Here is a 12,113-nt window from a genome sequence, read left to right as displayed (position 1 = left end):
TTCCAAATAAGGTGTTCAGTGAGAGTATATGAGGTGCAGACTATCACCTTTAATTTCAGGGTATTTACATCCATATCTTGTGATCCATATAGGAATAATAAATTATCTCCACACTTAGCTGTTTCTGATTAGTCAGGTGTATTCAGTCACTTGCAGGTGCAGGTACTGTATAAGAAGGCTTTCTTTCAGTATTTAATCTTGATTCTTGGTTTTTGTTTGCCTTTGGTGTTAGCCAACATGAGGTCCAGAGTTCCAATAAAAGTCAAGGAAGCCATTTTCAGTCAAAGAAGGCTTCCCAAACAATAGGCTTCTCAAAACAAGCTGTTTGGAACATCATACAGAAAATATGAAAGTGAATAAAACCTCTTTTGTTTTCATTTTCTAGCTTGCTAATGCATTTAAGTTCCTTCATTTACAAATCCTTTCTATACCCACAAATATATAGGCCTACTTATCCACTGCTTACTGTTTCAATGGTAAATAAAATGACCTTACAAAAAAGAAACAATAATAAAAGCCCACAATGAGAGTAAAATGGCAGAATTATGAATAAATAATAAAACCCCACAATGAGGGGAACAGTTTAGTAAAATGTATGATTAAAATGTTAAAAGAGAATAAAATATAAAAGCTCCCAGCCCCATAGGGCTAACTGCACCTGGGTTTGGGCTCCAGCAGCCACAGATAATAGGACAGAGCAGAGCAGTTAAAAATGGATAAAAGCCAAAAAAATGCTCTAGGCAACTGCTCGGTGTACGACTTTAAAATATCACAGGATATACGTAGTTCATGTAGACCAACTTAAAAATAGGGTATTGCTCCTGTACCCGATTCCTTGCTTGCTTTCTCATATCAAGACAATATTGCATCAGACCAGGGCTACTAATTTAATATTTATCTCTTTCATTTGTTGTATAGATGTTAAAACATTTTTCCAGTGTGTACATTGTGGACTCAGACAAAAACATGTATTGTGTAATGCTTCTCATTTCTCAAACAACCAAGTGCTTTTGTTCTCCAAAATTTAATCCTGCAGGTTGTATTTAGAATCAACGTTGATATGACTTATCCCCACCAATTGAATAGTGGATATGTGAGTCGCTGGACCAAGTGAAACCAACCTTATGTTGTCATAGAGAGATGACGGTCATTTGCCTCTCTCATCTTTGGGCTGTGGCATTGCTGCCAATGCTCCTGGCTTTGCCCCTCATGACACAAGCCTGCCCCGGGTCTTGCAGCTGCCCTGGCTCTCGGGAGGTGCTCTGTACCTTCAGCGATCTCAACTCTCTCCCACCTGCCATACCCAGGGACACCCAACGTCTCAACCTTGGGTAGGCTGCGTCCTCACACCAATAACTCACCTTGTGCCACTGGGTCTTATGCCACTTGTCATGTTTATTTATGAGGGAAATCTGAAAGTTTTGCTTTGATGTATTGATGAAAGGTCCTTTTGTACAGTTATATAAATCTACCCCTTGTGTCATGCAAAAACCTTGTGTGTCCATGTAAATGTATTTGAAAGTTAACTTTCAGCTCAATATCCCATAAATGTCTAAAGCAATAACTTATAAGGTTCAAAATTCCATGTGACTAAACCATAAAGTTAGTAAAAGTGACAAACAATTCAAATCCTGGAAATGTCAGATGTGTTTGCATGATACCGATGACATTGCTGTGTCTAATCTTTGATGGGCATTACATATCCTTCTGAATCTCAACACCATGGCAAAGTGTTATTTGTCCTTTATTGTTATTTAATTTTGCCTCTGGAGAAACCTTACTTGGTTTTCCATCTCCAGCTACAACAACATACAGGCTCTGGATGGCTCAGAGTTCAGAACGCTCAGGAGTCTGGAAATGTTAATGCTTCATGGAAATGACATTCAGTCGCTGTCCTCGAGAGCCTTTTACAACCTCCGCTCCCTGTGGGTATGACTGGGGAATTGGGTCTTTGTTTAACCTGAAACATGTGTGTTGGTATCTACACATGTAAAAAAACTTTTATTGTGCAATCATTCACAAAGTTTATGTCATGAAAAATGAGTAGACCTACACTGTGATCCCACTGATGTTGGACAGTTTTTCAGTGCTTGCACAATGAGAGTGTACAAATAAACATCAAAAAGGCTAAAACTCTTGTTTTCTAGCCAGCGAGTAAAGCAACCGCCTGGCACTATCTGCCAGCAGCAGGAACTATTTTCTTGTAAATTATTCTTGTAATTAAATTGTTCATAAAAACAGTTTTGATTGTGTCTATAACATTGATATTATTATGTTTTATAAAAGCAATAACTCACTCCAAGATGTAGTATATAGACATTTTATCACAGCTACGGGGGTTGCGACCCTCCGCTGCGCATCAGGCCGAACCATGCCCCTTAACTGTGATAAAATTTCTATATACCACGGCCTGTCATGAGTTATTGCTTAAATCTACCTCTCTTCACTAGAACAGTATTTACATACAGTACATTGATCGGCTGCTGGTATCCTCCACAGATTTTGAAGTTAAGTCACAACAAGCTGAGAAACATCACTCTCGGTATCTTTGAAGGCCTGTCAAGATTGGTGAGCCTCTACTTGGATCACAACAGCATTGAGTTCATCGAACCATTTTCATTCAGCGGGCTGACATCCCTGACACTGTTAAACCTGGAAGGGAACCGGCTGAGAGACCTGCACCCCCACACCTTTGTCACCCTGTACTTTCTAGGGAATTTCTGGGGTTCTAGCCTTCGCTACCTCCACCTGTCAGACAACCAGTTGAGGTATCTGCTCCCAGGTACCTTACAGGATCTAAATAAGCTGGAAGCACTATCTGTATATGGCAACCCATGGGCATGTGATTGCAATCTGCAGTGGCTTTTACAGTGGAATAACAAGAATAAGGGTATGAATGCCTAAGATTTGTTTTAATGTGCTTTTATATTCCTGAGAATAATGCATGAAATGAAAGCAATTAACTATTTTTTCATGACTGTGTTATTTATTTGTATTAAATATAACAAAATCAATTTGTCAGCTTTCACTCTCTGAATATTTATTGAATATTTCAGGAATTGTTGATTAAAACATCACATTCCAGTTACTAGACAAAATTAGACGTTTAAATTTGCTTCTCATAAACAAGCTTTATTAGCTGCATGGAAGTCAATGACAAATACTTCCTGCTGTGGCAATCTGAAGATTTAACTATCGTAAAGTTCATCAAGGAAACCAATCACCAAGCTGATTAAAAAATAACTGGCACCCCTTCTCCGTCTTGTCTTCACAGGGGTGATTAAATGTCTCAATGAAGAAGGGTTTGGCACGAGTGTGAACTGTGCCATGTGTTCCTCACCTCAGACCCTAAACAACAGCCAGGTCTTCCAGCTGTCAACTTCCCAGCTCTCCTGTGATAGGCCGACTTTACAATCTCCACTGAAGCTAAGAGACAGCACAGTCTGGCTGGACACCACCTCTGACATCCCATACATCAAAGACCTTGACCCTCCTTTGGGTCATATCACCTTCAAGCTGTCTGACAGCCACAGCAACATGGCACATGTTGACTGTGTTGTGAGGCGTCAGGCCGAAGGATCTACCATGAGCTGGCAAAAGCTAAGGTTCCCAAGTCGGTTGGCACTCAATGTGACTTTGATGAGCTTGCTGGAGTGTGAGATTAACAGAGATGATCTTCAGCAACTCTGGAGACTGATCGCCTATTATTATGAGAGACCAGCCATCCTCACCCAGGGGCTTAGGCAAGAAAATGCTTCAAGAGCCACTTTTCAGTACTCTCAGGCATTCATTGAAGACGCCCCATACTTTACAGATCTCAGAGGATATTTTTCAGCTGAACCAACATGGCTGTTACAGCCTCTACTAAAACTTCAATTGAACAGGCGTAAATCTACAAGTAAAACGCTCGTTCTGAACTTCTCTACTTTTATTTCAAAGCGAATAAGTGTATGGGAGGAGCAAAGGGTTACCAAATGCAACTGGGCGTTTGTCCATAGAGGGACACCAGGGAAGGTACATACTGTTCTAGAAGGTTCCGGTGTCAGTCTGGATTGTGAAGTGTCAAGTTCTGGACAAGCATCTGTTGAATGGATGCTCCCAGATTTTTCCATTTTAAACACATCGTATGACAGAATTGCTATTTCTGAAAATGACAAACTGGTTATACACAAAGCGAGCCCATCTGACTCTGGCCTGTATCACTGCCTTGTACGTTCTGAGGTTGATGTGGATATAATGTCCTTTAGGGTATTTGTAAAAGAGAGGGTGCTTAGCTCTGATCACATAAATGGCAAAGAAATGTCATTGGATAGTGGAGAATCACTTACTCTGCCCTGCTCCATGTCTTCAGTTGAACCCAGTGACATGACCTGGCACCTACCAACAAATACAATCTTGTGGCCATCATCTTCAGAAGGTAGAATCAAAATATTGTCTAATGGGAGCTTAGTTATTATAAATGCCACATATGAGGATGATGGGGTATATAGCTGTTTGGCTGTCAATCTCTATGGGGCAGATATGCTATCTCACCGGATCGTGATCAGAGGTAAAATAAATCCTAAACGTCTGAGTGCTGGTGAAACAAACAAGGAACCAAAAAGAGGTGGCACTTCTGAAACTCAAGGGAGGATTATGGATGAGGGGTCAGGATGTCCAGAAACAGAATGCCCTCATGTGATGGGAGGGCATGATAGCTCTTTGGTGGCTTTGCATCAGGACAATGATGAAAAGGTAATTGACAGCAAAAGGAAGACCAACAAGTCTGGTAAAATACTCGATTTCAGTCATTGGACTCAAAACAAAGCAAGATTCAGATTAAAAGCTCCAGTTGTCCAGCAAATACCACAGCAAATAACTTCCACTTATACTCACACAACAGCAACTTTTACTACAACAGACAGGACTGCCACTACCACTATTCCGACCAAAAGTTTTAGTTCAGGTACTGATATTGTAAATATGACCAAGACTGACTTTGTATCAACTATATTTAAATTGCAAGTCCCAATGTTATACATAACAGAGACCCCAAAACACCAAACAACTACTATTTACCAAGACAGTGGAGAATCAGGTATTTTTAAAATGTCTTTGGTAAGTCCAGCCTCTGTCACTGTTGGTTATATGGGAAAAGGTCCTGTGACACCCAGGAGATGGCCCCACCACAGACGCAGGAGACCACTTCAACCCAGGATTCAATCCAGCCGTTTCTCTCAAAAGGCCTCTGTCAGAGTCCCAGAGACAAATACGATCCACACTGATAACGCAAAATTGCCTGGAGGCTCCAATATCATGAAAAGCACAAGTAAACAATATAGTTCGGCTTCAGAAGCTAATCTTTTGACTGCTACAGCAAATCCCATTCAAATTCACATCGGCCCCACATCACATGCAGAAAAGTACAGGAACAAAATCTATAATTCTAACACACAATCTACACCATATCATAATGCATTTCAGGGCTCTGTAAAACATGAACTATCTACAGGAGTGACAGATCTTATTAAAAACAAGTTTCATATTGCTGAAGTACACAAACAAGATAGCAGGCAGCTGAATTTAAACAGAGGCAATGTCCTTTGGCCTTTTGGAAAAGCTGATAAAATATCAACTCAGACCTGGACAACATCAGACGGCATGCTTATATTTCAGCAGAGCAGAGTCATGGGACGCTCAGACCCCAGCAGCACTGAGTCACCGTCCGTGACTACTGCAGTGAGCTCATTGGTGAGCAAGACGGTCCCTTCAGTGCAGAGTGTGACTCCACATCCAGCTTTGACAGTTTACAGTCAAGAACCTGAATATTCATCAAGTACAGAAAAAGAAACCATTTCAAAGAATTCAAGGACAATTGAAAAGGCATATCATCCTGTAAGAAGTGGATATTATTTCTATGTGGAGGGGGAAAATCTGAAAGCAAACAAATTGAATGAAGACTCCTTAATTTCTGTACTGGAGAGCTCCATATCTCCTGAAGTCAAAGCAGGTAACCCCTGGGTCTTGCAACGGTACATCCAAGGGAAGGATACAGCCCCACCGACTGCCTGGCCCCATCCCAATCATGTTCCCATATGGTCTTCCTTTAAAAGTTCACAGGAGCACACGTCCGCCCCAAAGAGATCATGGGATATCCTTTTCCCAAAAGGTCAAGATGCTGGGGTCACTGTCCCCCAAGGAATCACAGTTCTCCCTAGAAATTTATCGGCTCTCACTGCGAGATCAGTATTCCCTGAGGGAAGAACACCAACACCTCCGACCTTTCATCCTCCTAAAACTGGAGAAGCCAGCAAGATTAAAGACTTTGGATGGTTTTCCAGACTCAGAAACAGATACAGACAACACAAACTCAATGCCTATCGTCTTTCACAAGCAGGGAAGAATATAACACCAAAAGCAAATATTTTTAATCCTAGGCCCCTGCCAACTCCTATGACAATGTACAGTGCTGTGACCCCAGCATATTCTCTGTTAGCTACAAATCAGGCACACTCCACAATCCAGAATTATAGCCAAAGGCACTACAGCCATCAGGGACCCAAGAAATTAAATAACGTTTTGCCCTCCCCAAGTTTAATTGAGAGTGGAAGGAAGCCAAAGATTTCTTCAGTTAATACCAACAGTTTGTCAGCCCTCATAGAGACAGATGTGTCTCTGCCCTGTGAGTCATTGGGAGAGCCAAGACCCAGCCTCTCCTGGACCAAAGTCTCCACAGGTAGGAAGCAATTTCATTTTTTAGATAATACATTGTTGGATCAATGGATCAATGCTTTTTCAAAGCAGTATATTACTGTGGAATGTGAAAAGTGGATGTGAATGTGATGCACTTGAGCCAAACATAGCTAATTTAACAGAATAAGAACAAACAGTGGGGTACTATATTGTATATAAATGTCTAAAAAGGGGGAGTATGTGTGGCAGAAACTATATGAGTTGACCGATGCAGAAGTGGAACTGGACCCTCTCTTGCTTTTTTATTAATAATAAAAATATATAACATTATATCAGTGATGAAACAGCTCTCCCATGAAACCAGAAGCAATGTTCCCATTTTTTCCATAGGTTACATTTAATTTCTTCATTGGGGCATTTCCATGTTATTAGGATACTTGTATTGCTACAAAATGTTAGAAAATGTGTTCTCCACTACGTATAGTTTTGAATGTATTGATTCCATTAGCTAAATCAGGAATGCTGTGGAAACAAACGAGCCAGCAAATACCATCTGCTTCACAGAATCAATGCCGTTTGTCTCTTCAGTCACATAACACAGCAAAATTACATTTTATTCATGGAGTTACCCAGAATTTGGCTACCTACTAAGCTAACAATACCCAATTCAACTTTAACAGAAAGCCTCACTGTAGCTACCCAGGTTATATGGAGTCCAAACTAGCAAACGATTAGCTGACGTTATACACTCAGTGAGCACTTTAGGTATTTATTAGACTTCTTTTTTAGACTTCTACTGCTGTAGCCTATCCACGAGTTATCACGTGTTGTGTTCAGAAATGCATACCACTGTTATAATGTGTTTGTTACTGTCACCTTCCTGTCAGCTTTGACCAGTCTGGCCATTCTCCTCTGACCTCTCTCATTAACAAGGCATTTCTGTCTGTAGAACTGCTGCTCACTGGAATTTTTTTTGTTTTTGGACCCTTCTTTGCTAACTCTAGAGACTAGTGTGCGTGAAAATCCCAGGAGATCAGCATTTTCTGAGATACTCAAACTGCCCTGTCTGCCATCAACAATCATTCCACGGTCAAATTTTTCCCCATTCTGATGGTTGATGGCATTTCACTGCTGCCACACAATTGGCTGATTAGATAATCACATTAATAAGTAGGTGTAATAAAGTAATAAAGTAAGGATTGTTATTCCTGATAAAGTGCTCGGTGAGTGTATATTTCTGTACAGCTTCTCATGAAGAGAAGCATTGTATAGTACTTGTGGTGTTCAAATTAAAAGACCACTATGCAGTTAAGGCCCTGATATTTTTTATTGCAATCTTCACTGGATCTGCAATCTTCACTTCAATGGACTTGAAGTGTAAGTTGACTTGGCATAGCTGTTTGCTCAGCCATCTTGCTACAGCTTTCTATATCTTTGTATGTACTGTGTAAGCCATCTCACACATGGCATTTTGTCAGTCACTCGATAATAGGAAACGATTAATGCCTGATGTCCAGCAAAAATAACCCAGAATATGATGTCATTAGAAAGTACAATACATTCCCAACAAGATTGGCTGGCTATCATATAGTTCTTTAAACAGATTATTACTGAAAGATCATTGACTGTAGTGCAACAAAATAGAATAACATTCCATGGAATTGCTGTTGTCTGTATGTATATGATTGCAACTATTATCATTCTGTTTAATATTACTGCATGCTACTGTATATTAAATGCACTTATACATGCAGACAAAAAATATACCAATTTGAAAACTATCTTGTTTCCTCCTGCTCTTTCTAAACAGGTGCTACAATTGAAGTAGGCACAAAGAATGGTGAAAGATTCGAAGTTCTGAGAAATGGCACTTTTATGATAAAAACTGTTCAGCTGCAGGACAGAGGTCAGTACCTTTGCACAGCGAAGAATGCATTTGGGTCAGATCAAGTGATCATCACCCTTTTGGTGATGAACCAGCCTCCAAAAATTGTGCCACCAAAATCAACAGATATGTTGGTGTATGTGGGACATCCTATATACCTGGATTGCATGGCAGAGGGCAAGCCACAAGCACAGATCTCCTGGATCCTTCCAGATGGAAAAATAGTACAGGGCAGGGGCCTTCTGCATAACACAGTCTCAGTTCTGACCAATGGCACGCTAAGCATCAAAGTAGCTCACTTATCAAGTACAGGACAGTATAAATGCATAGCCAGCAGCACAGCTGGAGCAGACACACTAACTTACCACATCCATGTGGTAAATTCATCACCCACTATCAATGAAGAAGCAACTGAAGTTATTGTATTGCCCACAGGGAGCAATGCCTACATCCACTGCACAGCAATAGGGGAACCAAAGCCCACAATTCAGTGGACCATTCCTGATGAAGAGAAAGGCAAAGCTTTCCCTGTCATCAGGGGTAGGATCTCTGTCTTATCCAATGGGACACTTTTTGTGAGAAACATTTCACTGACTGACTCAGGAACATATCAATGTTCTGCCACCAACCGTGCAGGTGCTACCAGGAGAGTGGTACGGGTGGAGGTAAAACAGGAGAACTCCAGCACCCAACAACCTCTGCCACTGCAACATAGAATCACAGGGATGTATGGCTCCACCGTGTATTTGCACTGCTCAGGGTCTGCAACTTCACAACATGGTGCGCTCTGGAGACTTCCCTTTGGAATGTTCCTGGATTATCAAAACAGGTATGATTGCTATCTTAGCTATGATATTCTATATATGCAAATGATAAAGAAAACTTTATTTACGTTAATCTTATTTCTTGAAAAAAACGGAATACAATAACATAATATCCAAAATTGCTCCATGATTGCTTCTTCACTTAGATGAAAGGTTGTATTGTAATGTTTAAATAATGTATCTACAGTAAGTTCAACAACCACTGCCAATTAACTGAAGTGAAAACTAAAACTGAATATGAATAGTTTCAAGACATATGGATATTTCAAGTAAGTTTAATACTATGTACTTCTTTTCAGCTCTGAGGGATCCATCACTGCTTTCCCCAACAGCACACTCAGAATCCAGCAGCTCACAGAGAAGGAGGCAGGCAGCTACCTCTGCCTGTTCCTAACGCCTCATGGCCAGGACTTCAAGCTATTTCAGGTAGAGGTCCTTCCAAGCCCACCAAAGATCAAACGCTTCACCACTGTTCACAAGAGAGTTGCATATGGGGACAGTTTTCAGATTGACTGTTTAGCCTCTGGGTTTCCAGCTCCAGAGGTGTCTTGGACCCTTCCAGAAGGTACAATTGTCAAAAGTACCCTCCAATATGAAGGGGAGTTGTCTCACAATTTCATTGTCTTTGAGAATGGCACCCTCCTTCTGAAACAGATAAGTAGGGGGGATGAAGGTGACTACACATGCAATGCTAGGAATACATTCGGGCAAGACGTCATGAAGGTCAGGATTCATCTGCTGCCTGACTCTCCAAGAATCTTGTCAAAGGATGAGGTGTCCATCTGGGGCCTGCTTGGAAAGCCTGTACAAATAAAGTGTCAAGCATCCGGGGAACCCACCCCTACAATCACATGGTATTCACCAAGTAATGCCACCATTGCCACATCTTCTATCAGGTACCAGATCTTGGGAGATGGCACACTGATTATCAGAAAATTAGGCTCAGCTGACCGGGGCAACTATGCTTGTGTGGCCAAAAGCTTGGCAGGATACGATGTAAAGAATGTGCATCTGGAAGTGGAGGGAGGATCACCTCGGATAAACAGACAAGTAGGAAGGACTGCTGCGAAGGTTTCAGCAGTGTTTCATCAAACTCTGCTGCTTGACTGCAAAGCAGAGGGCCTGCCAGAGCCACGTGTCACCTGGACCACTTCCTTTGGAATCAACCTGCCCACGCCTTACCTGGGCGGAAGGTTCCGGGTCTATAGAAATGGGAGTCTAGAGCTGCATAACCTGAGAAAAACAGATGAGGGTCAGTATGTTTGCCGGGCACAGAACAGCTTGGGTGAAGCCAGGCTGGAGATCGATCTCAAAGTGAAATCTCTCACAGAAAAGCCAAGCTTCGCTACGGCAAACACTGAGGTTGTCTCCTTTAAGCCGGGTAGCGCTGAGGTCACTCTAGCATGCTATGCCAGTGGAAACCCAACCCCAGAGCTTGTGTGGGTGCTGCCCAATAGCACAGTGTTGATAGCTGGTGTCAGGCTCCAGCGTTTCCATCACATTCCTGCCAATGGGTTTTTGCACATCCTGCAGCCAGGGAATGGTGACATGGGAGTTTACCGGTGCCTGGCAAATAACACAGCAGGGAAGGCTCAGAAGCAGTTTTCTCTTGAACAGGGATGGAAGCCTTGGATTCAGGGTAAGCCTACATCTGTGAGGATTTCATTTGGACAGAATTTGAACCTACCTTGTCCAGTTGATGCTTGGCCACAGGCCGCCATTTCCTGGACTCTCCCCAACAGCCGCATCCTCAGGAAGCCTCAGGTCATTGGACGGGTGGCCTACTTAGGAAATGGTGCACTGGAGCTAAGTGAAGCTGCCACCGTTGACGGAGGGACCTACACCTGCAAAGCCACAAATGCATTTGGCTCATCCACACTATCACATACGGTTATAGTAACAGTGTATCCTCCGCGTATCACCAATGTGTTTCCCTCAATCATCGTGGTGAACAGGGGCTCTGCTGCGATGCTCAGGTGCAGAGCTGTTGGAATACCTAAACCTGACATCTCATGGACTCTACCAGGAAGCACCAGTCTCACCCCGACCAGCCCCATCACAGCACAGAATGGAATGCATATTACTGCTGAGGGCAGCCTAGTCATACAAAATCCAATGCTAACACATTCAGGGACTTATAAATGCAATGCAAGAAGTGCTGTGGGAATGGACTTCAAAGCCACATACATTCAAGTACTATGAGAAGCAGCATATATATCTGTATATATATAAAACCATACAATTGGGTATAATTGGGGCTGCGGGTGGCTTGTCCTGTTGAGGCACTTTTCCGTGGGCCCCATTTTCTGGTATTGAATCAGGAACATGCGAATGCTGACCATGGCCAACAACCACACGGGGTGAAACCAAATTGGTCTAGAATTGCCTCATGTCTTTGTCAGCTCAACACTTTATGTGAAGAGTCTTGCATAAAGCATGACTGAGTATTCCAATTTGGGGACAAAAGGGGGAAAACATTTCAAATGTCTACAGAAGCCAAAACAACATCAGAATTACTGTGTATCACAAAGGTACTCATGTGACCCTTGCATATACAAAGTTCCTATGTTTCTATTTCATAAAAACACTGCAGTCATATCTTTATAAAATAATAAATAATGCGTATGTATTACATGAATGCATTTGTGAAATATGCAACTATTTTTATGTATGACCAATATATTCTTTTTATTGCTGAATGTCATGTAATTCATGTACTGTGTACTTTCTTA

General features: G+C 41.8%; 1 protein-coding gene across 1 annotated transcript; it reads left to right on the top strand.

The window, feature by feature from the left end:
- Window positions 1-1,140: 1,140 nt before the first annotated feature.
- LOC133132557 (matrix-remodeling-associated protein 5-like) lies at window positions 1,141-11,583 on the top strand. Its single transcript, XM_061248034.1, has 7 exons — window positions 1,141-1,331; window positions 1,800-1,929; window positions 2,500-2,890; window positions 3,275-4,549; window positions 6,227-6,715; window positions 8,483-9,386; window positions 9,681-11,583. Exons 1-7 carry the CDS (start codon window positions 1,141-1,143, stop codon window positions 11,581-11,583), a joined length of 5,283 nt encoding a protein of 1,760 aa, XP_061104018.1.
- The last annotated feature ends 530 nt before the right edge of the window (window positions 11,584-12,113 follow it).

This window comes from Conger conger, chromosome 7 (genome assembly GCF_963514075.1).
Source record: "Conger conger chromosome 7, fConCon1.1, whole genome shotgun sequence".
In the NCBI taxonomy this organism is placed as follows: domain Eukaryota; kingdom Metazoa; phylum Chordata; class Actinopteri; order Anguilliformes; family Congridae; genus Conger; species Conger conger.
The sequence above is the reverse complement of the archived record's forward strand: the minus strand, read 5'-3'. Positions and strand labels throughout refer to the sequence as shown.